The 27,691-nt window shown below is 36.9% G+C and overlaps 1 protein-coding gene across 1 annotated transcript in view; it reads right to left on the reverse strand.

Annotated features, from left to right (window-relative positions):
• The window catches only part of LOC117329070 (guanylate cyclase soluble subunit alpha-2-like), a 66,128-nt gene that overhangs the window by 5,738 nt on the left and 32,699 nt on the right, over positions 1-27,691 (reverse strand). Inside the window, exons 2-7 of the mRNA XM_033886781.1 lie at positions 23,417-23,487; positions 22,741-22,862; positions 16,189-16,898; positions 14,366-14,545; positions 2,503-2,641; positions 1,863-2,029 (exon numbers count right to left, since the gene is read on the reverse strand). Of these exons, the coding sequence (XP_033742672.1) occupies positions 1,863-2,029; positions 2,503-2,641; positions 14,366-14,545; positions 16,189-16,898; positions 22,741-22,862; positions 23,417-23,487 (1,389 nt within the window). The remainder of the gene's footprint in view (positions 1-1,862; positions 2,030-2,502; positions 2,642-14,365; positions 14,546-16,188; positions 16,899-22,740; positions 22,863-23,416; positions 23,488-27,691) is intronic.

Genomic DNA, 27,691 nt, shown 5'->3' on the forward strand with positions numbered 1-27,691 from the left:
TGCTGAGAACATAGATTACCGAAGTAATGTATTGACAACATGCACTCAAGTTAATAAGAAAGAATTAGTTAGAACAAGCATTTTCCTGACAATGTTTTGCTCCTTGATCAAAATGTAATAATTCCCAGCAGTCAACAAAAATATCAGTTTTCAACAATTTATTCCCTCCCGAATCAGTTCAATGATGTACTTTAAGGTTCTTGATATTCAACTCAACCACGCGATTGACAATAAGCCAAATTGAATTTAATCAAGAAATTGTATCTTTCAAAAGATATATGAATGTATAGCAAAGTTTATCGCTAATATATAATGCAAATGAAGTACCGCATAACCTTAACAGCCTATCTCAGATTTTCAATGCATCATGATTAAAACTAGGAAACATTGTATTGTATTCTAGGCATAAAAACAATTATTTATCTACCAATAAAAACACCGGTTTTCTCATGCCCATCCCGGAATTCAATATCTTTCAGGTTTTTGTGACATTATAGTGTCTTGTTCTCGAGGCATCTGGAGGAGTGCCAGGGTGTTGGCATGACAATCATTGGGCTAATATCTGTCGGTTTCTCGTTACCAAGATTGGCTATAAGACGAGGGTATAAAGAAAAACGCATATCGCCCTTTATTTAATTACATTAACTCTCAGGACACTCTGCAATATTAAGAGTATACCGATGTTTTCAATAGTTTATTGGTTTGTTTCAAATGAATCTTCTTATTTTGTCTTTTCATTATGTGTGCACAGTCTATATGCACATAGTCATTATACCTAAACTCAACGTAAGTTCAATTCATTACAGCCTGCTTGGAGGTGACCATAACCACGCAAATGTTATCCTGATAAATATTAACAACGAAAGATGAGTATTATAATCACTCAATACAAAATATTATTCTACTACACTAAGGGTGCGTTTGACATTTTCCGACAATATTCCGTGGATATTTTTGTTCCAACACAACGCCTTAGATAAAAGCCCACATTGAAAAAGAGTTTGGCAACAACGACGTCACTTTGCAAAAAAAACCTACTTTTTAATATCAATACTGAAATACAAATGTATAAACCTAAATGGAAGCAGTATATCTTAAGAAAGACATGTAAACAATACAGATAATAAATGAAGAATTCCATTTCGTCACTACAACCAACATATAAATAAGTGTGCTGCCTCCCTGTGTGATATGGTATAAGGTACACGGCACAGTTGGCGTTTTATCCTAATTTTAAATCATATGGAACCAAGGACGAACGTAATATCCGAACAGTTTGAGTATTGATGATTTATTAAATCCAATTAAGTCAGGATTGAATTGAAATATGAAAACCACACTGTAGTTTGCTTTGAAAGGTGTTATAACATCATTAATATGGTTTCACAATAAAAACATCAATGAGGACTAGTTGTCTATGAACTCTTCACGATGAAATAAGAAGGTTGAAATACTGTATCACTATAAATCAAGGTAACACCATTGGAGATGCCAACATGTATAACATTTTTTTGCTTGCTACTTAATAATTCCCTTGATACATTTTACGAACTTGTGACAAAGGTGTTTCTGTCTCAAAAGTATCTTACTCGTCATGAAGGTACGAAACCATAACACATTAAGAAGAGTAAACATGTTAAGTACACGGTGGGACTCCATACAATAAACTGAACAAAAATGGACTCGTACATCATTCAGTGTAGACGTATTTCTCGTGCTATTTTATCAGGTATACATCATACTGGCTATGCTTTACATTTTTAATATAAACCTTGGATATTTTATCGTGGATTTCAATAACAATGACTGATGAATTGTACACAAATATCAGTGACATTTATATATAGACTAAGTCACCATACCTTGTAAACGTCAACTACACCACAGAAATGGTCGAACTGTGTGTATAGCGAGTTCAGCATGTTGATCACTTCCAAAGGAGTACAGGACGAACAGATCGCCGTAAACCCGACGATGTCACTGAACAACATCGTGACGTCATCAATCTTCATTGGATCGATTGTCTCCCCTGACATGAAAGGAATTACAATAATGATAACAGGGCAGTGAAAAAAATATATCGCACCGTAGCTTAGTTCACAGAACAAACTTCACTATTGTAAAAAAATTACATTCCCAGGTTATGCATTTTTTATTAAACAAATAGTTTCCAACTGACTTACAGAGTTTTTTTAATGTGTGTTTTCTACAGTTTTGAGACATTAAATAATTAATTGATCAACGTATTTTGTAATTTTTCTACGTCAAATTTGTCATAAGATCAGGTATGTTAGGTTAAAAGCATCACTCCAGAACAACTACGTTCTATTGGAGTATATCTGAATTGTGGCTGATCGCCATATCGTGCCCAGTACAAGATATATCATTAAAACCATAGTAAACAATTCGTAATGTTTGACTTTGATTGCTGTCCAAACAGTAAACAGGTACGTTTTATACCGTAAATACCATATCAAGAAAACAAATCCGGTGAGAGCGTACCTCTCCAGAGACGTTCTGCGATATTAGAGGGGAATATCATCTCAAGTAGTTCTATGTTCTTGGCTTTCTCATGCTCTACAGCTTGAGTACCTTCGATGATACCATTCTTCAGTTCTTCCATCCGTTTTTTCAAACTTGCCTGTAACAAAAAAGAAACGATTTTGAATAACTGACGGCTGCCCGTATACCTCTTGCTACAGCTATTATATTCCAAAAACAGATAAATGACACCTAAAAAATACAACCCGCACAAACAAAGCCACTAGAGAAGATATTTATTTTTGTTTTAAAATATCATATTCGGAATACAGTAAGATAGAAAAGTGCCAAAGTTTCAACGAAAACTACGAATGGGAATGAGGGGTCTTCATGTAACGAGGACATTTGTAGAAATATTACTAAATCATGTATTCCGTAGTGTAAGGTGCCCTACTCCGCCGTATGTGCTCTCGTTATTGTTTCCAATTGAAAATATGCCTCTCATCGTGGTAGTCATTAAAATAATACATGGAGGGAAATGGTATCACTCAGAGAGCAAGGCGTATTTGTATCGACCTGTTTGTCACAGGTCTAATACTCATCCATGGACTAGAACTGTTTCCGGCTGTTATTTATCACCCAAAGGATAAGCTTCATCTCAGCCTTAATTACTCTCTGAACGTGTCTAATTTTGTTCCCGAGATGAGCAGCGTATAACGTGTTATATTTTGATTTATTATTCCCCTAACAAACATTGACTAATATCAATGACTACCGGTCACTAAAGGGGCAATGGCATGGCTAGAGTTCAACTTGGACATATGGACACATATCTCGTACAATAAGTTCATATTTGGCATGAAGCAAACCTGTAATGGCTTAACTATGTGGGACAATAACAGCTCTTAGGCGTTGGTGTATTCCATAGTTGATTGGTTTGACTGAAGGCAAATTAGTACTAAATGTGATAAAGCTCCCACTGTATAACATCAAACGTTCGTTGTGTATAAACTGTCGTTGTTTTCATGGTTGATATGGAATCTCGACGATTGCTGCTTTATGTATAATAACTATATTTTTATTACATGAGCTTACCAAAAAAAATTGTACTCGCGAAATAATTTGAAAGCTCCAAACCACGAAAGAAGTACTCACGAACATTTCATGATATACAGTATGCTAGATCATCACAAAAAGATAATAGATAAAACTTTGGATTCTGGTCAATAAAAAAAGAATTTGAAGCAAATTTTACACTTAATTTGAAACATGGATGAAGGCGCCAAAATCAGACGAATCAAGTAAAACTAGCACCTTTAAATTAAAGAAACCCCCACATTTTCCCGTCACCTGAAATATCTTTAAAGGTACAAACATGTAATTAGTTATGTCACATAGTTAAGGTAATAATATCCAAGGATAATTTACCAATTGTAAAGTTGATTAATTTCATATCACTAATATATGATCAATCATAAAAGCACATAACTAACAATTATTCAAAATGCCATGCAGTGTGACTTCAGACTTCAAAACCTCAGGATTATAATTATATGACATAACACAATTTCAATAATATTTATTTGACTCAGATAAACATTTAACACAATTATACACCAGCATGGCACCCTGAACCACAACAGGTCAAGGTATATCGATGATCCCGAGGAACACCAATGATCACTACAGTAGCTCACGACCACTATGATGCCTCTATTGACGTTTAAGGATACGCAATGGCTTCGGTAGCGGTCCCCCACCACTAATTAATGCTTTGGGAGGTTAACGTATAGAAAGTTAATAGTGTATGGGCATGGTGTTGGGTCTCGTACAATTTATGTCTGCACAGCCAATCGTTTTCCCCAAGGTATATTTGGTTCGATATAGTTCATATCTCACATCAAAATATACTCCCTAGTCTATTTATTATTCCCAATTCAGCTGGTAGCAGACGTCTCAGTATTCCGTATCCCTTTGTTGTCTTTCCCATAGATAAGCAGTACTACGAAATGCTCTTATCCATACCCGAAACGATTACTAGTTAAATTGAGTTATCCAAACCAGGCAAGACTGGTCAGTATTCCAAAATAGATATCTAGAGTAGATATGATTAACATTACACAACCAAACAATATCAAGCAATTATCCAGATCATATATGATCAGTTATACCAGAACCACGTATCTAGATCAGATATGATCAGTTATACCAGAACCACGTATCCAGATCAGATATGATCAGTTATACCAGAACCACGTATCTAGATCAGATATGATCACTTAAATATGATCAGTTATACCAGAACCACGTATCTAGATCAGATATGATCAGTTATACCAGAACCACGTATCTAGATCAGATATGATCAGTTAAATATGATCAGTTATACCAGAACCACATATTCAGACCAGATATGATCAGTTAATTATGATCCGTTATACCAGAACCACGAGTCCTGATCAGATATGATCAGTTAAATATGATCAGTTATACCAGAACCACGTATCCAGATCAGATATGATCAGTTATACCAGAACCACGTATCCAGATCAGATGTGATCAGTTATACCAGAACCACGTGTCCTGATCAGATATGATCAGCTAAATATGATCAGTTATACCAGAACCACGTATCCAGATCAGATGTGATCAGTTATACCAGAACCACGTATCTAGATCAGATATGATCAGTTAAATATGATCAGTTATACCAGAATCAGATCAGGTTATTGATACCTAAATTTTTCATTATGTTATCCGTATTACCAAAACATTCTTATGTTAACTATAAGTATTCCTAAAAATACTCTGATAAGAAAAGTTTTACGAGAGACACTTACCCAGATATTTGTCATACATAAAACACTTGTTCATACCAAGTATTATAAAAAAACTACCGACAAAAGTTCCCCAAACAACACATAGGCAAACCCGCTAGTCAAGCGGTGGTTGGCATTATTCCTGTTGGTCAAAATTTTCTAAAGCGTCTGCAACTCGAACAATTATTTGATTCTGGTTATAGAAACATTTGTTTGTAGGACATCGTGTAGGCTAGTCATGTTGCAAATACAACATAAGTCTATTCCTGGCATAGATATAACGTTTATCAGATCCACAGTGTCTTTATCCGAGATCATTTTCTCGTTCATAGACCGCATGTCTAACATACTAAGGGTAATAGGTTTTGTAAATTGTACTTGGCCAAGAACGCGTACGATAGGAAAGGAAATAGACCAACAAATGTTATAGCACGGACGTCCATATTGGTTACAGTGTTTACTGTTCAGAGTTTCAAAAGGTCAACGTATCTCATGAAATAAGCCGAACTATCAGTTTAGAAAGGGTATTCACAATATTAAGTAATATGATTAAATCATCTTTGTAAACTATGATTGCCTTTGAAAAGCCCCTCGAGTCACCGTATACGCCAGGGCGAATCCCTCTTCCCGTTCTTTACTTTTAGTATAATAGGTTATCAAAAGTTTTACACAGGACTGGCTAAGCCCATTAGTGGAAAACAACTCAATTGCTGGCCTTTCGTCTACCATTTAAAACTGACACGGGTCCCTCTCATTCCCTTATGTGATAACTCAGACCTAGAGTGCATTGTTGTGTTATTCAGGCCATCTACCCACTTTATCCGAAATCCCAGATCAACGGCCATCTTTGTGTTTGTCGAGTATGGTAAATCTCCTTTTAATACTCATTGAGTTATGCAACATTATGTGAAATGATGCAATGTTATTTCTATTATGGAATAACAGACACTTATTTATAGGACAGAATTAAGATACTACTAGAATTAATACATTCCCCTAACGGTTGTTTAGTATACACATTTAATACATCTACAACTTTGCGGTAAATCATTGATAATCCAAAATGCCATAAACCGAAGAAAATGTGTAGAAAATTAGTTATACTAAATATGTACAGTCAAAAACTCGTGCAATTACTGGTGAAACGACGAAAATGTCAAAAGGAATATGCCTAATGCAATTTTAAATGGGTCTTTAAAATATGGGGTAGTTTCAAAGAAGTTTTGAAAGAATGAAAAACATAATTGAAGACAAATACTACTTTGAAGGCTCCTAGTCGTTAATAACTCTGTGTTGTCCAAACAAAATGAACAATTCCTTGTCTCTGATCGACTTTGTCACACGGTTCTTTTACAAAATCACGTGATATTTGAAAATCTTTTAACCGTTTCATAGCAATAGCATTAAATGCAATATTCAAGACGATCGTGGTTCATCGGTAACCTAGTGGCGTTACTGTTAGTGACAGGAAACCCATTCCCTGTCACGATTTATTCCATGTGATTGGTTTAATTAACGTTTAATGCAGTGCCACAGAATAATGATAGATTAACTTATTTATGGCGTTAATGAAAGCAGTTTTGCCATAAATGAAAATCATCAAAAGTACATAAGTTAGTTAACGAACATTAAAATGATGTGTGTAAGATAATGCCATTAGCAATTAAATGCATTATAATTTTTATGGGAACAACAAGCGAATGCCGACTGGTGAAGCACAGAAAATTGAAATAAAGTATATTCATCATATGAGTTAAAATAAAAACGGATTAAAATATTTAAAGCCATTTCAAAAGCAAAACTTTTCAAACCAATATTGTGTTTTAAACAAATGTACACGCTCACTGCTGTATTAAAGCCTGTTAGCACTATGTGGTGATCGATCAACGAGAAAAGGAAAACAGAAAATGACAGTTTAGTATTCTTTGCATTTTGTTGGAATTACGGATGAAACACCATTATCGAAGTCCGAACTAGAATCATGTATGCTTCAGAAACACCCTTTTGATTGTATCATATCTCTATTCAGTATGGCATAACCTACCAATCATTGTCGGCACTACAATCTAACAGACAGCGTAATCCAGGGGACTGACAATGGAATCATATGACGTAAGAGAGACCCTTCAACGCCATCTAGTGTCAAATTATTGAACTTTTTTTTTACAACAATCCAATTGCTGGGCCACTTGTCGGATATCGCCGTTATTACATGTCCTCCACATGCGGTGCACACCCCCTCAAAAGGTGGTCAGCGTATCGGGATCAATATGTCTAGTTGGGCGTTAAATGCTGTTCTTGTTGTCCCTAGAACCAGTCTCGGTACTTAGGCAGCTCGCCAGACGGACAAAACCCTTGAGATGATGCCAGTCTGTCTATGGCCCTAGACACATTATTTGAAATATGTACATTCCGCGTATGGCAGCTAATTGAGTATATGACGAAATTTCCATTAATTTTATCAATCATAATTCATTTAATTCTTACTGAATTTATCTCCGTATAAAAATGGTTCATGTATGACATTGTCATGTGAATGGTACGTCACACTACTGTAAGAATTCGGACGAATTCCCTGACCAATATCCAATTGATAGACATGTTAAGCATTGCCATAGTCTCTCAGTTTTGACCAGAGAGTAACTGAATTAATGTTTTCCGTGGCAATTCAAATATTCTGGCATTAGAAACATCAGTATATTTAGAATGTGTTCACAATAAAACACTGAATACGGTCAGACAGCTTCATCGAAGTCTCTTACAAATGTCTTGAGGATAACAAACTGGCATCTCTATCAATAATTTTATATCAGACCTTGGTTGTATGCCTTTTGGCTAGTGTAACAGAGCGATAAAATAGTATATGGTCAAGCGGAGAAACATTACAATGTACTGTAACACCGATGTTGGCGTGTTCAAAGAGTTGTTTAATATGGATGCTAGATTATTACTCATGAACCTGTAAGAGCAAACGTCTGTCATAACCCATACCTGGTATATACGTCTGTCACGACCCACACCTGGTATATACGTCTATCACAACCCACACCTGGTATATACGTCTGTCACAACCCACACCTGGTATATACGTCTGTCACAACCCACACCTGGTATATACGTCTGTCACAACCCACACCTGATATATACGTCTGTCACGACCCACACCTGGTACATACGTCTGTCACAACCCACACCTGGTATATACGTCTGTCACAATGTACACCTGGGATATACGTCTGTCACAACCCACACCTGGTATATACGTCTGTAACAACCCACACCTGGTATATACGTCTGTCACAACCCACACCTGGTATATACGTCTGTCACAACCCACACCTGGTATATACGTCTGTCACAACCCACACCTGGTATATACGTCTGTCACAACCCACACCTGGTATATACGTCTGTCACAACCCACACCTGGTATATACGTCTGTCACAACCCACACCTGGTATATACGTCTGTCACAACCCACACCTGGTATATACGTCTATCACAACCCACACCTGGTATATACGTCTGTCACAACCCACACCTGGTATATACGTCTGTCACAACCCACACCTGGTATATACGTCTATCACAACCCACACCTGGTATATACGTCTGTCACAACCCACACCTGGTATATACGTCTGTCACAACCCACACCTGGTATATACGTCTGTCACAACCCACACCTGGTATATACGTCTGTCACAACCCACACCTGGTATATACGTCTGTCACAACCCACACCTGGTATATACGTCTGTCACAACCCACACCTGGTATATACGTCTGTCACAACCCACACCTGGTATATACGTCTGTCACAACCCACACCTGGTATATACGTCTGTCACAACCCACACCTGGTATATACGTCTGTCACAACCCACACCTGGTATATACGTCTGTCACAACCCACACCTGGTATATACGTCTGTCACAACCCACACCTGGTATATACGTCTGTCACAACCCACACCTGGTATATACGTCTGTCACAACCCACACCTGGTATATACGTCTGTCACAACCCACACCTGGTATATACGTCTGTCACAACCCACACCTGGTATATACGTCTGTCACAACCCACACCTGGTATATACGTCTGTCACAACCCACACCTGGTATATACGTCTGTCACAACCCACACCTGGTATATACGTCTGTCACAACCCACACCTGGTATATACGTCTGTCACAACCCACACCTGGTATATACGTCTGTCACAACCCACACCTGGTATATACGTCTGTCACAACCCACACCTGGTATATACGTCTGTCACAACCCACACCTGGTATATACGTCTGTCACAACCCACACCTGGTATATACGTCTGTCACAACCCACACCTGGTATATACGTCTGTCACAACCCACACCTGGTATATACGTCTGTCACAACCCACACCTGGTATATACGTCTGTCACAACCCACACCTGGTATATACGTCTGTCACAACCCACACCTGGTATATACACCTGTCACAACCCACACCTGGTATATACGTCTGTCACAACCCACACCTGGTATATACGCCTGTCACAACCCACACCTGGTGTATACGTCTGTCACAACCCACACCTGGTATATACGTCTGTGACAATGTACACCTGGTATATACGTCTGTCACAATCTACACCTGGTATATACGTCTGTCACAACCTACACCTGGTATATACGTCTGTCACAATGTACACCTGGTATATACACCTGTCACAACCCTCACCTGGTATATACGTCTGTCACAATGTACACCTGGTATATACACCTGTCACAACCCTCACCTGGTATATACGTCTGTCACAACCCACACCTGGTATATACTACTGTCACAACCCACACCTGGTATATACGTCTGTCACGACCCACACCTGGTATATACACATGTCACAACCCACACCTGGTATATACGTCTGTCACAACCCACACCTGGTATATATGTCTGTCACAACCCACACCTGGTATATACGTCTGTCACAACCCACACCTGGTATATACGTCTATCACAACCCACACCTGGTATATACACATGTCACAACCCACACCTGGTATATACGTCTGTCACAACCCACACCTGGTATATACGTCTGTCACAACCCACACCTGGTATATACGTCTATCACAACCCACACCTGGTATATACTACTGTCACAACCCACACCTGGTATATACGTCTGTCACGACCCACACCTGGTATATACACATGTCACAACCCACACCTGGTATATACGTCTGTCACAACCCACACCTGGTATATATGTCTGTCACAACCCACACCTGGTATATACGTCTGTCACAACCCACACCTGGTATATACGTCTATCACAACCCACACCTGGTATATACGCATTGTCACAACCCACACCTGGTATATACGTCTGTCACAACCCACACCTGGTATATACGTCTGTCACACTGTATACTCTGTCACAACCCACACCTGGTATATACGCCTGTCACAACCCACACCTGGTATATACGTCTATCACAACCCACACCTGGTATATACGTCTGTGACAATGTACACCTTGTATATACGCTTGTCACAACCCACACCTGGTATATACGTCTGTCACAACCCACACCTGGTATATACGTCTGTCACAATGTACACCTGGTAAATACGCCTGTCACAACCTACACCTGGTATATACGTCTGTCATAACCCACACCTGGTATATACGTCTGTCACAACCCACACCAGGTATATACTCCTGTCACAACCCACACCTGGTATATACGTCTGTCACAATGTACACCTGGTATATACGCCTGTCACAACCCACACCTGGTATATACGTCTGTCATAACCCACACCTGGTATATACGTCTGTCACAACCCACACCAGGTATATACTCCTGTCACAACCCACACCTGGTATATACGTCTGTCACAACCCACACCTGGTATATACGTGTACGTCTGTCACAACCCACACCTGGTATATACGTGTACGTCTGTCACAACCCACACCTGGTATATACGTCTGTCACAACCCACACCTGGTATATACGTCTGTCACCTTCCTCACCTGGAATATACGTCTGTCACAATGTAACCTGGTATAGATGGCTTCTGTTTCATATCCATTTCTTTAAATATCTTCTTTTCAATAGGTTATATAGTCTTAGACAAAACGATTAATGATAAACAATCAGTGTGTAGGAGCTTTTTCAACGAACAAAATGATGGAGAAATTTGCTTCGGTTTTGCTGTGAATATTTCTGTTGTTACACCATTGGATTACTTATTGTTGAGCCAAGCTTGGCCCTTGTTTCAGATATTATCTTCGATCGAAGATTACATTCATCCTTCATCCCCACCTTCATTTCTAACAATAAGCTCCAGGATTTCTTGTTAGGTAGTTCAAAGGTCAAGGTCGTTATTATTATGAATAGAAAATAATCGTTCGTGTAATAACTTTTGTTGTCAGGGCCCATAAATCTCGAATACTGCATAGGGGCTCCTTACCAGAAGTGCATGCGGAGGGCTGTTTCACATCCAAAGGTCAAACGTCATTGTTGTTGTTACTCTAAATAGAAATCTGTTCCTCGTAATATCTCTCTTAGCGAGATCAGATTGAAGGGAATTAATATTGCTTAACGAGAGTTCGTATGGCGTTCAATCAGCACAGCAGAAATAATGTACTTTAGTAGTCGTATATGGATAACCAGATCCGTAAAGGAACTAAAGGTAAATGACCTGGATATCTCCTCCTTGGTGATCTGTCGCATTATCAAACATATTCTGACTTTGACTGCAATCCCCTGATTTATAAACATTCTACACGGTAATACTGTCGATCTCAATAAATTGTTATAAGCATTTACTAATATTTCATTGAAACATAATGTAGATACGTTTGGCATTTAATGTATATAATTTTGAAGTTTGGCCACTAGACACGTATATCTGATATTTGGTTTGGATCGGACGCCCGTTTCCTTGGCAGAGTTATTCATACATATTCCAGAGAATTGCTTTAAGTACAGAAAAGACATCAAAATGACACATTGCGGTGACGATTGTCTAATATGAAGCAAAGCAAGGTATTATTGTGTATGGAATAAAAGCACCGTATGCATCATTCTAGTTTATTCAATACACTCTAGAATAACATTAGGACCTTACACAAAGCATAGTCAACTTAACATATGTACAGCTGTATCTCGTCAACCACTTCAATATACAACATTTAGACCTGCGTCTAGTTTAGTTTTCTTCATGGATGTGTCTCGCCGACCTTTTGAACATTCAGTAGAATTTAAGGGTACAATCCAACACATGGTTTCCTGTGTGATATTCCAAAACATTAGCATCAGAGTATATTTGAATTGATCCATGTTACTTACTTCACTGTGTTTACGGTGAGGTGCACCCGCGGGGTGACTATAGGGTATTGAGTGTTTCGGGTAACGTGGCGTGAGGTGCACGTGCTTTACCTGTGATACAGGTGAGTTCTACAGGTGTACTAGGTACATGGGTCATTCGAGCTTTTGCAGCGCACCTCGACAGACGCTATAGTGATACCCCGCCCCCTCCCCGCCCACTAAATTTATGTTGAAAAGAGAAGTTGTTCTTGTTTTGTTTTCTGTGTTACATGTCTGTAAAGGGGCCGCGGTGGCCGAGTGGTTAAGGTGTCCCGACACTTTAACACTAGCCCTCCACCTCTGGGTTGCGAGTTCGAAACCTATGTGGGGCAGTTGCCAGGTACTGACCGTAGGCCGGTGGTTTTTTCTCCGGGTACTCCGGCTTTCCTCCACCTCCAAAACCTGGCACGTCCTTAAATGACCTTGGCTGTTAATAGGACGTTAAACAAAAACAAACAAACAGGTCTGTAAGCCGGAAAAGGATGTGGTAGTGAGGTCGGGATTGACGAGAACTTTTATTGCGGTATCGTGTGTGCATTACGGACATTGTTGTGGTTTTTGTTTGTGAAAATGAGTGCCGAGTAAATAGCGTCAGCTGCAGTAAGCGGTATTCTGAACACAGTGTGTTGAGTTTTATTTGATAAATAATTTATGTTCGTTTGAACTGGTGAATTAGAACATAAGTATAAAACAATCTGAACCCTCGGTATGTTTTCACAGTTCTTTCTTCCATAAATGCATATCCAATTATGTACATACTGTACCATTCGGAAATAATGCAGCACATTAGGACCTACGCCTCGATACAAACGCCTCATTTACAATGATCGTCCAATGTGGATCCTAGTACATTATCAACTTACAAAATCAAATGAGTATGCGACAAATCATCGTTGTCACATGAATACAGTATGCGACAAATCATCGTTGTCACATGAATACAGTATGCGACAAATCATCGTTGTCACATGAATACACCTATATACTATAGTTACACCTATATCTACTGTAGTAGGACGGTCTGTGCAATAAGAGTGTTACAGTTCGGGGCGACAAAAGAGAGAATTACATTGTTTAACTATCGTCACTTAGTGACGCAATGACGTCACAAAGTGTCATAAAAACGATAGCAATGACATCTGACTCTGTCAAGTGACAAATCACTGCAAATGTAACGTAATTCAAGTAGTTTTTATTATTATAAATGAAAAAAAAAGTTTTATTTTGACGATTTATAAGCACATTGTCTATATATATGAACCATGTTATTGTCTGAGAGGAAGTAAAGGGCTTACATTATATCAAGATTAACGAATAGACACATTACAATTATCTCTCTTGTGACATACGCCTTACCTGGCCTTAGTAATCCAGACTGTGAAGTGTAGTTATATAGAAGTATTACAGACTGGCGCACCACGCTTAGACAGTTGGTGTCGTCCAGATAAAATAATGCAGGAAAAAATACCTAACGTGATTTGCGATTCCACATGTGGTGTAGGAACGATTGTTAGACAATATCGGTACTGATATGCACTGTTAGTTTTATTATGTTATTTGGTGAAATACATCTATATGAATATATCAATGTTTTGGTGATAGGTTTCCTCTTTAAAACCTGTAGGCATCTGATAAAAAAAACCCATTATAATACATGTAATAAAAATAAAAAATAAAAATAAATAATACCTGTGCTTTCGTCTGCTCTCCGACAAGAATGACGTCACGAGTAGCGTCATGGATAGGGACATCAGATATGTATAACCCCTTCGCTATCATCTCATCAAGTTTCTCAATACTTGGGGAGCCTAGAAAAAGGATTGCGTCCGACTCCTGCAGGTATATCATCTGACCTTTAAGAACGGTGTCCTGAAATTCAGATTCAAAGCCGCTATCACCTCGAAGTTCATATAAATTGTAATAAAACATCAGTTTAAATTAAACTTGAAAAATTGAAATATCCAAAAGTAAAATGCAGAGGGAAAAATCCAATATTTCAAAATTAAAAAATCAGTTTTTGATCTAGCTGACATTAGCAATTTCCTGTTACCGTCGTCGTTGACATGTCACAATAGATCTATTCAACCAGTTGCTCTGCATAAGTGTTGACTGGTTTAACGAACTCACACAATAGCCACCGGGGTGTTATTGGCCTCAACTCGATATCTTCAAATATATACGAGGTATTGACAATCTATCCAATTGCTCAGATTCTCCTTAATATATTTTGACGTTGCCCTTGAGGCCAATGCAGTATATTTTCATTGTGAATTATCACACAAGAAAATAACCGAGATCTTTTTTTATTATTATTTAATCAGTTCCAACACCCACTCAGTTTGACAGTGTGGTGGGCAACAGAATAACAACTGAAATCCCAGAACAATTATGCGAAAGGCTACAAAAAAAATCGCCACCTTTTTTAATTCAACAAATGCAATTTGTAAGGATTTAAGAGCCTGTCGAAATATTAAAAAAAAAAAATGGTCAGTAAATATTTCAATTTCATCGGTTACAATAATGTCCTTGTCTCCCAAACATCGACTGGATGAGAATCAAAATTGTATTAGATACAGTAACGTGAATCACAATCTAACACCCACAGCAAAAACAGAAATAACAGCTCAGTACCCGTTCCCATTCGTCCAATAAAATCATACACTTAGAATTGTCACATTTCTCTACGCAACATACGTAATAGCAACAGTGAATATCAAAATGTTTTTCGCCTTTGCTTCGTGCAAGTTATACTGAACTCCTCATAGTATAAAAAAAAAATCGACAAGAAAAATAAAGAAATAAAATTTGTTTTTTTAGTAAGTAAGACATGTATTACTATCCTTTTCAACAAGATTGATTGAATTATGTTGATAAAACAAGTAGGAATTAAAAGAAATTACATTAAACAAAAAACTGTTCATTATCAAATGAGGTTTGAAAACAAGTGAGAGGGAAACTCCAATAGAACCACAGTAGGTGCTCGAGGATTTTTTGATGTCCATGGATGGGTACATATTTCTTCAAAATAAGAACACGAAATCAAACTTATTTCAGTAAGACATCTTCTATTTATATCAGAGCAAACACTGGTAAAGTTAAAATTTTGCATTTGCTGTTTCACTTTAATTACAAGATAACATCCACCATTCGGAACTGACAGAAAGACCGATACGATAGATCAAATAGAAACCTTACGTGTGACAAAAGAATTGCACATTTAAATTATCGGTGTCCCCACTGTGTTATAGCAATGGAGATGAGTAAGTCAATATCAGATTGGTTAAACCAGTGAAGACAATTTTACATTTACATTTTTTATGCTAGCAGTACAGTAGTTCACCGAATTGGAAGCTAGAAGTGATCCATGGTTTTATAATAGAAGTATTCAACGAATTTAACAAGAACTAATTGTCTGGTTAATATAATTTATAACAGCATAGGTAAACATTTACCAAAATTTGAATACTTCATAGCAAAAAGAAATTATTCAGTTGGAAGTAGAGAAGCCTTACCTGGGATAGTTGGTGTCCTCCTCTTTGCTGAGATTTTGTTTCTAAAGCAAAAGAAAAATTCACTCTTGACAACAATTTTGAGAATGTCAACTCCTCAAGCTTTGGGCTTTTAACCACGAAGTAGGTATCAAACCTCTGTCCCTTTGTTGCAAACCCTGGTGCTATCATTTTCAGGAGAGCCGATCCGAGCTGTGTAATTTTCAGATCCCTGTCAAAGATGACATGGAATGGAAATGAACTACAAAATGTGTCAACGCCAATCTTGAGATCGGACGGATTATCAGATGTGGAAGCCCGAAAGTTACTGAATGTACATTCCTTTTTATTCGAGTAATCTCTTGGTTTTATATGGAACACATGATGTGTCTTGGAAGCTTTCTCACTAACTTGTAAAGTAACATCAGCATTGACAGAGAACATGAGTCGGGCAACAGATTGTACAATCCCAGCATAAAACTCCAAGAGGTTTGGGCGTTCAGAGTAAAAATGGAGTTCTACGGTTCCTTTTGACGTATGCGAACATCGGAAAGATGGAGGCACTTGAGAACCAAACTTTGGAGATGTTCTTATATGGTCGTGAAGTCCGTCAAGGTTGCTGAAAAATTCTACCATATTACTTCCCATCATTCCAAGAGAACGGCCGTATTCCGAGAGGCAGAGCTGAACATATTCGTCTCCAAGCATCCGCAAAACTGTATCCTGTTTTACGTCTGCAAGAAAATGGAATAGTAATTGTACATATAAATAGATTTTCTATTATTCTACAAAAAAAAAATCATTTTTTTTCTATATGCATCAACAAAATCAAGTTCAATTAACATTCTATTCTTTGTTTTTGAACTGGATGGCTGAAGTCAAGGCAGTCTTTCTTTTTTATTTCAGTAATTGTTTTTATTACGCTTAATGAATACGATGAAGTTTCTTACTTCAGGAAAACTTCTCAAAGGGAAGAATTCAAGTCGAGAAATTGCTCAAAGAAGATGTTACGGAGCGCAGTGAGTAATGGTTTTTCATTTGGCTTTAACATCAAGATTTGGCCAAAACCACCATTGACAAATTTAGGGATAGAACAACGCACCGATGAGTTAATCATTATGGTCCGTTGTTTCGTGTTTTGTTTTTGTTTTTGTTTTTAAATTTCTGTATGAAAACACTCGCATTGTATTCATCTGTAATGGAGCACATATTGATAAAAAGATATCATTCATGTTTGAACGTCAATGTAGCAGTTCAAGGTTAAGTAGGAAACACATGCGAGTTTTGTAATAGTCCTGTAGCGGAAGGAATTATACGCATCTGATAGTATAGTCGCTCGTTACTACTTTTATTGACATTAGCAAGTCTTACAAAAGGAACCTAATCAAGGATTGTTCCTGGCGGGCTGCAGTGGGTGCATAAAGTAAGTCTGAGAGTCTGAAATGGATATTACGGCTTTTAATGAGTGCAATAAATTTATTCTCTAATTTAAAGTTATATTTCCCCGGGTCCCTAATAATAGCAGGTCCTAATGGTATAATTGGTACAGTAAGTTTGTGATGATCTAGTTAGTTTAAGAGTTAACGTCGTATTGTCCTCGAAACAGACAGGGTCATAATTATAAGGATGGGCATCAAGTGTAGAAAGCATAGTACAAAATCGCAGTAGGAATATTTTCACATCCAAAGTGTTGCAAGAAGGCTTATATCAATGTTGGTGTCTTTAACATCATCAAAGAAGAACATATAGAAAAAAATATATAAGAGGCTTCTTACACACAGTCTGTATGTCTATATCCCACAGGAGAAGTATCCGACGAGACTATCACTCATCCTTGTATTATAAAAGACGCATCGTGGTGGAGAAAACAGATGATTGACTGCACACGGTAACAAAATATACACATGATATGATGACGTATTCTATTCTTCTTGGATGAAAATACTTGGATGAAAAAAAAGACACCAAAATTGAAACACAGCCCCCTTTTAACACACTGGATTTGAAAAAGAACGTAATAGGAAGGATAGGAAAAAAAATAAACTCAATTCAGCAGGAAGCCTCCTGTAATTTCCTCCTAAAATAAACACGCGGTGGAATAAAATTTGATTCTACTAGTATGTCCTACAGAAATGGTATGACAATCGGTGAAGGTATTGCTAGTCACTTTTTCACCAAATATACCGGAAGAAATCTAAGTATCAATAGCATTACGACAAATATTTATGATGACTCTTATTCTAATATCCGCTTGTTAATGGAATGTCGTCTTTTGTACAAAATAATCCCCCACTAAAAACTGTCTGAAAACCCGCACCATGAGCACTACGACTTGTTGTATAGACGTCATGTCTTTAACCTCTGTGTGTGGAGTTCATGCCCAAACAGTATGTGTCGCATTGAATCAGATATCAAGATATGAGGTCGAGGAAAGGGCAGCAGTAGAGCAGTGATATCCAGGTTTGTAGTGGTCAAACAAAGAAGGAGATATGAATACATCATGGATCCCTCCTTTAAATTTAAAAGCTGGTATGTGACATAGTATCATGGTAAACTGGTATGTGAGATAGTGTTATGGTAAGAAAGCTAGTATGTGACATAGTGCCATGGTAAGAAAGCTGGTGTATGACATAGTGTTATGGTAAGAAAGCTGGTATGTGACATAGTGCCATAGTTAGAATGCTGGTATGTGACATAGTATCATTGCAAGAAAGCTGGTTTATGACATAGTATCATGGTAAAGCTGGTATATGACATTGTGTCATGGTAAGAAACTGCTATGTGACATAGTATCATGGTTAGAAAGCTGGTATGTGACATAGTATCATGGTTAGAAAGCTGGTATGTGACATATTGTCATGGTTAGAAAGCTGGTATGTGACATATAGTGTCAGGGGTGGATATATAGGCTGATAGTAAAACTGTTGTTCAATAAATTGTCAGAGATAAGGCTGGTGTATTACTCCAGACTCAGTGGATCACTGCTTATTTTATTTTGGAAACCATCGAAAATGTCGGCAATTATAATTACGTAGTTTTTACCGAATAGCTTGACTGAACTTTTGTTGGATGGGTCATATTCGAGCTTTTGTTCTCATTGTCCGAGATATCGTATTTGATAATGATTCGTTTAGCTGATTTGTTTTGTGTTGGAATCGCTACAATATTCATTGTAGGTAACGAGGAATCAAAGTATTATTTGATAAATCCAGTTCCTTATTGTGTTAAAATATCTATAATATACAGTTATAAAACGATGATTGACGGTCCACAATAAGGAGGTTTCTGATGATCCCTAAGAATATCGAGTGTACCTGTTTTTACGATGTTAATGCAAAAGTAGGCATATTAGAAACGTTTTGAATTATTTGAAATATAATTTAAAATCATTACATTTTTAGAAATTCCAAAACCGAACATTGTTTCCAATATTATTATCGTTCGCGTCATGATGGGAATTAAACATTGTATTCCTGACAACAATAGCCTTATTTAACATCTTAATTGAGTTGTTTAGCCATTGGATGTTACCCGAGAGTGTTTGGTGACGTAAACCTCTGATCTGGTAAATAAAGCTTACGTATACATAGCCACACTGCACTCGAAAACACTCTTCAGGGAAACAAAGTAAGATAAGGTAAAGGTTAGGGTAGCATTTAACACCACAAACATGGCTGTGATGATAGGTCAACAACAATATGGCTATACGCTGACATGTGATAAGGTTATCTTACTGTCAAATATAGATTTGAGAGTCTTAGTTGCCACTACTCAGATTATTATCATTTAAGAACATTTGAATTCATATGGCGGTTGTGGTCGACGAAAAAGCCTTAGATAGCAATTCTACTTTCAGAATACGATTGCCATATATATACACATAATTATATTACTATTTCCGTCCTTGATGAAAAAAAATGTATTTAAGCGCATGCCGAAAGATCACAGCTGCTCGTAAAATGCTCCCTATATCTGCCTTTCAACCCTGCCCAATAAAAGCTTGGTTTTAGAGACTGACCTTGCATTAATGTATAATACAATAAATACTAGATGGTAACAGTGTTACACGCTTTTAGCATCGAAAGCCAACAGTACAACTGAATCGAACAAAGAAACCATCTTAGTCGTGTAAATGTTATCGAAAATTTTAACTTGATATATTGAATAAATATATGAAAAAAAATATATGAAAAAGTATGTATATATACTTATAGAGGATATAATCCAATTATGGTTTCTCAGTGTTATCGTAGGGTGCATATCCGGTACAACAAAAATACGAAACGGAGAGCTGGCAACACACTCAGTGACACTTCACGAAGTAGACAATATTCTCAGGGCATTTAACGTAAAGTGGATTGGAAGTATAAAAGACGAATTCCGACAGAGAATTAGCGAAGAAATGCCGATTCTGCGGGACCGTACGCTGGTGCATTGTTCAGCCACTGTAGCAGCACTTGTCCCCAATGTAACACTGTTAATTTGCTGATTTTAACATATCTTTAATCATCTGATGAGAGTTACATGTTTTCCCCGATATAACAGGTATTACGGGCACAAAGCTCTGTGCTATGCAAAAAGTACTGTTCAGAATTCCATTAACGGCATGTCGCCCTCAGGACATTGACCTACTGAAATAAGATTAGCCTGGACTGTCATTACTGAAAAGCCTTGCCAAATTAAAGTGGAAATCAGAACAAAATTGATAAAAAGTACAGTTATTTTTAAGACTATTATATCATTTACCTGTTTCTATTAAGTAATGAGGTGTTGTTCGCTCTAGCCCCACCCCCTCCCCCTCTCCCTCCCCCATTATAACATTATTTTTATTTTAATGGCATATTCCTTTCTCATAAGTATTTCATTTTTTCAACTTAGATGGGTAAACCAGAAATAATACGAACATCATTAGTGTAGTCATGTAAAAAATGAAATGTAATTCGACATTATACCATGATAAGATATCTCCGTAGCTCAAAGTTATCGAACTCAAGTGTATGTTTATTTCCCATGATATTACTTGCCTGTTCCTCCCATAGGTTTAAGATTGTACTGAGAATACTTAACTATTACACTAGACTGTTGGTCTAATCGACGCCTATTATGACACTGGGGAGCTGTATTTCACACTCAGGTCACACACAAACCACTCCTATTTCAATATTGGATGTACTTTAGAAAGTATTAGCGATTTCAAAAATTCTAAATTAGACATGCAAAGTTGGTATTTGATTCTTAATAAGTATACACATAAAAGACATGTAATGCATTTTAATTGATAATCGGACGCCTCCTTGTCCTGCCTCAAAACATGTAGCCAAACATCTATGTTTCAAAGTCAAATATACATTTTTATCAAATTTGAATTATCACTAGCGTTCACATCCCTGACAGTAACAGGTGTAATTTATAAATCAAATAAAACCCTTAAGAAGACCGAAATAACATTAAATATATTCCAATCCGTCTTATGTCATACAAGTCTTGTCGTACCAGAATAGCGGTGGAAAGGGTGACTGTGGTAACAACAGGGAGGGAAATTATACATGGTGAGGGTGAAAAGGAGCATTGGGAAGGAGAGAAAGGAAATTCAGGGGCAAAAAGAGTGGTGAAGCGTTGTAAGACTCGTCGGAAATAAACTAACTTATAGAATGAACTTTGAATGGATGAATTATTATACTTTTAACTGGAAGAAGATTTTGAAATACATTTTGGTTTGAATTATTAAAGATTCTGAAGTGTACCGGTAATGTTAATTCTATTGGTTCTCGTGTGTTTTGACATTCGGGACATGAATAATATATAAATTACGATGACCACTAGGGACATAACCAACAATTATGACATATCGTTGGCAATCACCTTACTACATTTAGACTTTGGAATGTCCGCCTGGTGGCGCACTCATTTCTCAATTACCCGCGTCATAACGGCAATTCCGTTTCCGGTCAATCACAATAAAATAAAAATTCATGTGCGGGGAGTTATATCGTGTGACAACAAGGACTCATAAAGGACGAGATGTACTTAGGATTAGCACACATTAACAACGGTATAAAGAGAGAAGAACCAAACAACGGACCAAGGTGGGCAATAATAAGAAAAATACCCATTTTTGTGCAAAACTAATTAGCAAGGTTCAACCCAAATGAAGAGTAAGTATTCTGTAGAAAATCATCTTACTGTCGCCGTCTGCCCATTTCCGACGAATTCGCTTGGTTTAAGAGTCATTGAACTATTGTTTTAAGACCAGGCAACTAGAAACATTAGCACCCGTATACTGCGTTCCTGCTCTTGTACAAAGGTAAACCTGGTAAAAACTATACTGGATCGCTCTGGCGAAAACCGCGTCTTTTCAAAAGGCATATTTCCCAACAAAGGGCAGATAGGAAAGCCGACAGAATTATTTAAGAATTTGGTTTAACTATGAAATGGAAAAGCCTTTTTTTGTAATCTTACTAATACAAATTAATCTGCAAGATGTACCAATCGACAACACCATTTTCTTCCCTTTTCTTTATTTTCATTTCATATGATTTATCAGTAGACAATACAATTATTGTTAAACCGACTTACCTAAAACCGCTGCCGCTGCATCAGACATACTAAGAAGAAGAGTTTCATTAATAGCTGCATGACGCACATCCGGATCCAGGTATGACGTCACAAAAGTCATTTCGTCAAAGTTCAGCAACTTCCTATAACAAAAGACGGTGTAGATACATAAACTTAGATTCATTTAGAAATACAATCATATGATATGGAACGTTTTCCAGTTGATTATCGGCAACGAAATCAACAGAGCCTATCAAATATTTGGTAAAGGACAGCTATGTTCAAATTATCATTCGAGAATTATGTCGTGTTTCGAATATAGTGATGAAGTACAAACTGATGGATCTCAGTGCAACATAGTATTCATTTCAACAGAAATACACAACTTTCAAAACGAAACAAGTGTTTTGTTCATTGTTTGGTTGATCGATTGATTCATTCATTTCCTTATTTATTTGATTTCACAACATATGAGGTAATAACTGTATGACGAGTTTTAACACATAATATCCTACGTTACAGATAATTTTGAAATGTCGTATTAAGAATTCGCCATTACTTAGTGGTATAATTCACTGCGTCTGCCAAATCGGGAGCACACAAACCCTGGAATATAGGGGATTACAGTACTCTGACAACAGTCCTACGACTGAGGATTATAGAGAACAGTACATCAGGTATCGGGAATAACTCTTACCTGACAATTTCCATGATAGTTTCTTCCTTGGTCCGGATCACATTCTGGAAGGATCTATTGATAAACCCGGTCTGTAAATAGAAAAAAAACATTGAAGTTTTATTTCCAGAAAAAAACACTGCACATACATGATATAATATGGCACTGATATATCAAGATCACCCTAGATGAAAAAAACATTTTTTATGATAAATGTTGTAACTTAATTCAAATGATACATTGTCATTTCTATATATCCTACCGCAATGAACACATTTAAAATGACGCTTAATTAGTAGTTGTATATTTAAATCAAAATATTTCTCTAAGACAAGACCAGGACAGTACATCGGGGTATCACCATTTTATCAGTATGTATATCGATTTTAAGGCAAAAGGTACCAGTTGATCATAACACTCAATCAAATTAAAATCTAGATGGTCATTCTCACTAAGTTACATAAATATCTAACAACATCCCATAAGGGGTCACGTCAGGATGACCTTTTTGGATGAGCCAATCAAATGACTACTTCCAGAATCTTGGAAGTGAATTTTACATGTCCGAATTAGCATGACTAGAGTGCATAGCTTGTATAATCTGCCAAATTGACAATTCGCCCTGAAAGTGAAATACACACATATCGGAGGTCACCAGAACGTGGCCCCTTATGGGATGTTGTTAGATGTTCGTGTAACGTAGTGAGAATGATCATCTAGATTTCAATTAGATTGTCATAACACTATACAGTCATCTTTTTTGTTTTGTGTTTTAATTCTGACGTGATGCCTGTGTTTGTTCATTCCATCAACTATGTGCCCACAATGCACGTTTTGAAACGCAGGGATTATATCATATTAGGTTTGGGGCATTGTTTCTGTAATCACAATCTTGTCGAAGATTCTTTTTCCTGTCAATCTACACTTGTAAAACCATTGTTCATACAAAGAAAATACATAACAAACAAGATTAGTATTATACCGATTTCTTTTTTACCAAAAAAACGAGTCACTTGTATTTTTTTCAAACAAGTGTGATTTTAAAGATGTTTCGTTAGAAACACGCCATGCCATCTCCAGGATACTTAAGGGACTGTCAAAACAGACGAGGGTTTGATAAAACAACAACAGAAAGCTTCCCCTAAGTGAAGGATATTCAACCATGCTTAATTCACATCACGTAAAAAGGAACGGAGCTCAAGCTTCGTTTGATGAAGAAATTTAAATAGTGTCAATTTATAGCAAGCAACTGAAGGCAGCAACCATGTCTAATCGAATAATTACGACTCAGAGGAATAATATCAATATCTTCAATTAACATCGCTCACAAGTAGCTCTGTACATTCAATGGTTTATCGTGGTCTTCAATGGTCCAATATTTTCTTCAATAATTCACTCTGTTCTTTCATTGTTCATTGTGTGTTTTCAATGGTTTATGTGTTCTTCAATGGTTCACCATGTTCTTCAACGGTTCACTGTGTTCTTTCATTGTTCACTGTGTTTTTTCAATGGTTCACCGTGTTCTTCAATGGTTCACCGTGTTCTTCAATGGTTCACTGTGTTCTTTCATTGTTCACTGTGTTTTTTCAATTTTTCCATGTGTTCTTTAATGGTTCACTGTGTTGTTCACTGGTCATCGTGTTGTTCAATGATTCGCAATGGTTTTCAATGACTCACAGTATTCTTCAGTGGTTCACCGTGGTCCTATGTGGTTCACTCTGTTCCTGAATGGTTCATCATGTACTTAAGTGTAATTCACTTTGATCTTCAGAAGTTCACCGTGATCTTTAATGGTTCACCGTGTTCTTAAGTGTAGTTTATGTCTTCAGCGTTCACTGTATGCTTCAATAAATAACTGTGATGTTTAATGGTTCATCGTGTTCTTCAGTGGTTCAATGTTTTCTTCAATAGTTGGCTGTTTTCCGCATTGTGATCTAAAATGTTCATCATGTTTCAATGTTTCTGTTGTGTTCAACGATTCCCTATTACGGAACGGTTCATTGTGTACATCACAGATTCTGATTAATCATTGGTTCCCTGAGCACTGTTAGCATTTCTTAATTGAATGGAATTTCAACGGTAGTCTACATCGCTATTTAGAGTCAAGCCTTATCCTCAATGACTATTCGTAGCATGATGGTTTTATGTGAGCTTCCATGGTTCATTTTGTATTTTAAGTCTTTCTTTCTGTATACTACTTTTCCCATTTTGTTGTCATCAATAACCAATATCCTTGGCATATCGTCTTAGACATTAAAATATGTATTTTATTGCATTTTTGCTAGTGAAATATGGAAATTTATCAACTGATAAAACTTGTATTTTGCAGTGAAAATATACGTTGTTTATTGAATATATAAGTTTTTCGTTTTTAACGAATCAGAGCGAAACTTTGTATTCACCTCATTGAAACGATTTTCCAATCGAAGCTGTATTTCTGAAATATTCAGACTGGTGTTTGACAAAACCTTGTCACTTGACCTTAGCTTTCCGTGCAAAGATTCTCCGATAACAGCAGAAAACGCCAACATTGCGCTGATCATTCCTTTAAAAATGGCGCCGTCAAATTGACGTGGAGTAACGTCACAATAAGACGACGTCCTGGATTATGTTACTGATTCCCTCTCGTTTTGACACTATCAATTTGTTTGTGCTTTTGATTTGTTTTTTAGCATAAAAATAAAATAAAACGAAAATTGAATAGTTTTCCGTTGAATATAACATATATTTCACTCGTATGACAGAATATACATAATGTATAGATATTTTCACTCCTGTTTCGCACTCGTGAAAATACCAATATTCTGTCATACTCGTGAAATATGTTACATTCAACGGGAAACAATTCAATACCCTTAATTTATCTAAAAGCATTGAGAAACAGAAGTATTATAAAATGCTGGATATCAGTTTTGTTTTTAGATTCAGCATACTTATAATATATATCCCTGCATGATTTATATCATCCGCAGTTGCAAAACTGGCAACTGTTGTATTTTTCACTACCGATATTGATAGCGTTGCCTTTCTGTAATTATGTTTGATGTTCATCAATAGATTGGAAATAACACTAGGGTAATGTCGATAACAAGTGTTATTGTATATCTTTCACTTCTGGTAACCTAAAGTCAGATAATAAACAGAATGTGAATGGTATGCATAACACAATGTCTGACATCCGGTGTAGACCGGATGTAGCAGTCTGTAACACCGGAAGTGTTGAACAAAGATCCCCCGGATGCACGACCGAACCTTGGCACAAGTAATGGATCCCATGTAACACAGCGTCTATCAATATATCTAGTGAATGTCGTCATAAATAAGTCACAAACGACAAGCAATTACCATTCGCATTGCCTTACAATAAACACAGCACTCTGACAATGGTCTGGGCAGTTTTATTTAACGTTCATGTCTATTCGATGTGACTGCAGAAAGCCCCGTGTTTAATGACGTAGACATATGTCATAACTCGATTACTTTCGTTATACAAGTGGAACGTACCTTATGTATACATATTATCAACAATGCGGAAGTTGAAACCACAATTTCAAAATGCTTTTCAAAACGAGAAGTTAGAGAGGAAAGATATGTCACAAACATTTGATCCAGCTGGATAAACTACACCCAGCAAGATACTGAAAAACGTCAAATACACAATTCTATTTTTATTATTTCATTTTTAAAGCAAAAAGAAAAAAATACAAAAAATCAGAGTGACAAAAACCGATTTCAAAATTCGTGGAAACACATTAAATAGGGCGTTCGTTTTTTCCTCACTTATCATCAATGGCAAAGTTATTTCATTCATTCACTTTAAAAAATAGTTTTTACTTTTTCAGCATTTTACGGGAGATTTAATCTTCTGTAACAATTCAGAGACATTTTTATATAAAAAATAATCATACAATATGCCTTTGTAATCTAGGGTACGTAATCTTCATAAAAAAAACACCATAGAAAGACCTTTAGCACAAACACACTTAGTTTGGCCTTGTCTTTTAAAGGATTTGGTGTTAAACAACATTCGAAATGTTCCAGTTTTATTTTAATAAAATGTTCTATTGAACTAAATACAAAACATTTTGCAAGTAATAATAAATGTGTCATGTACAATATTAAGGCACATGTGATTGTTTTATAACATAAAGAATACTTTGTTTGAGATTAAGCAGATCGATCCTAAGTTAGATCATAGAGATTGTGCCAGTCCGTGTATGCAACCATTCTAAATGTGATCTCGCGAGACTTCCAACTTACAAATACATGGTCTGATCGTTACATGACCGCTAGCTA

Source organism: Pecten maximus, chromosome 6, assembly GCF_902652985.1.
Source record: "Pecten maximus chromosome 6, xPecMax1.1, whole genome shotgun sequence".
Taxonomy (NCBI): Eukaryota; Metazoa; Mollusca; class Bivalvia; order Pectinida; family Pectinidae; genus Pecten; species Pecten maximus.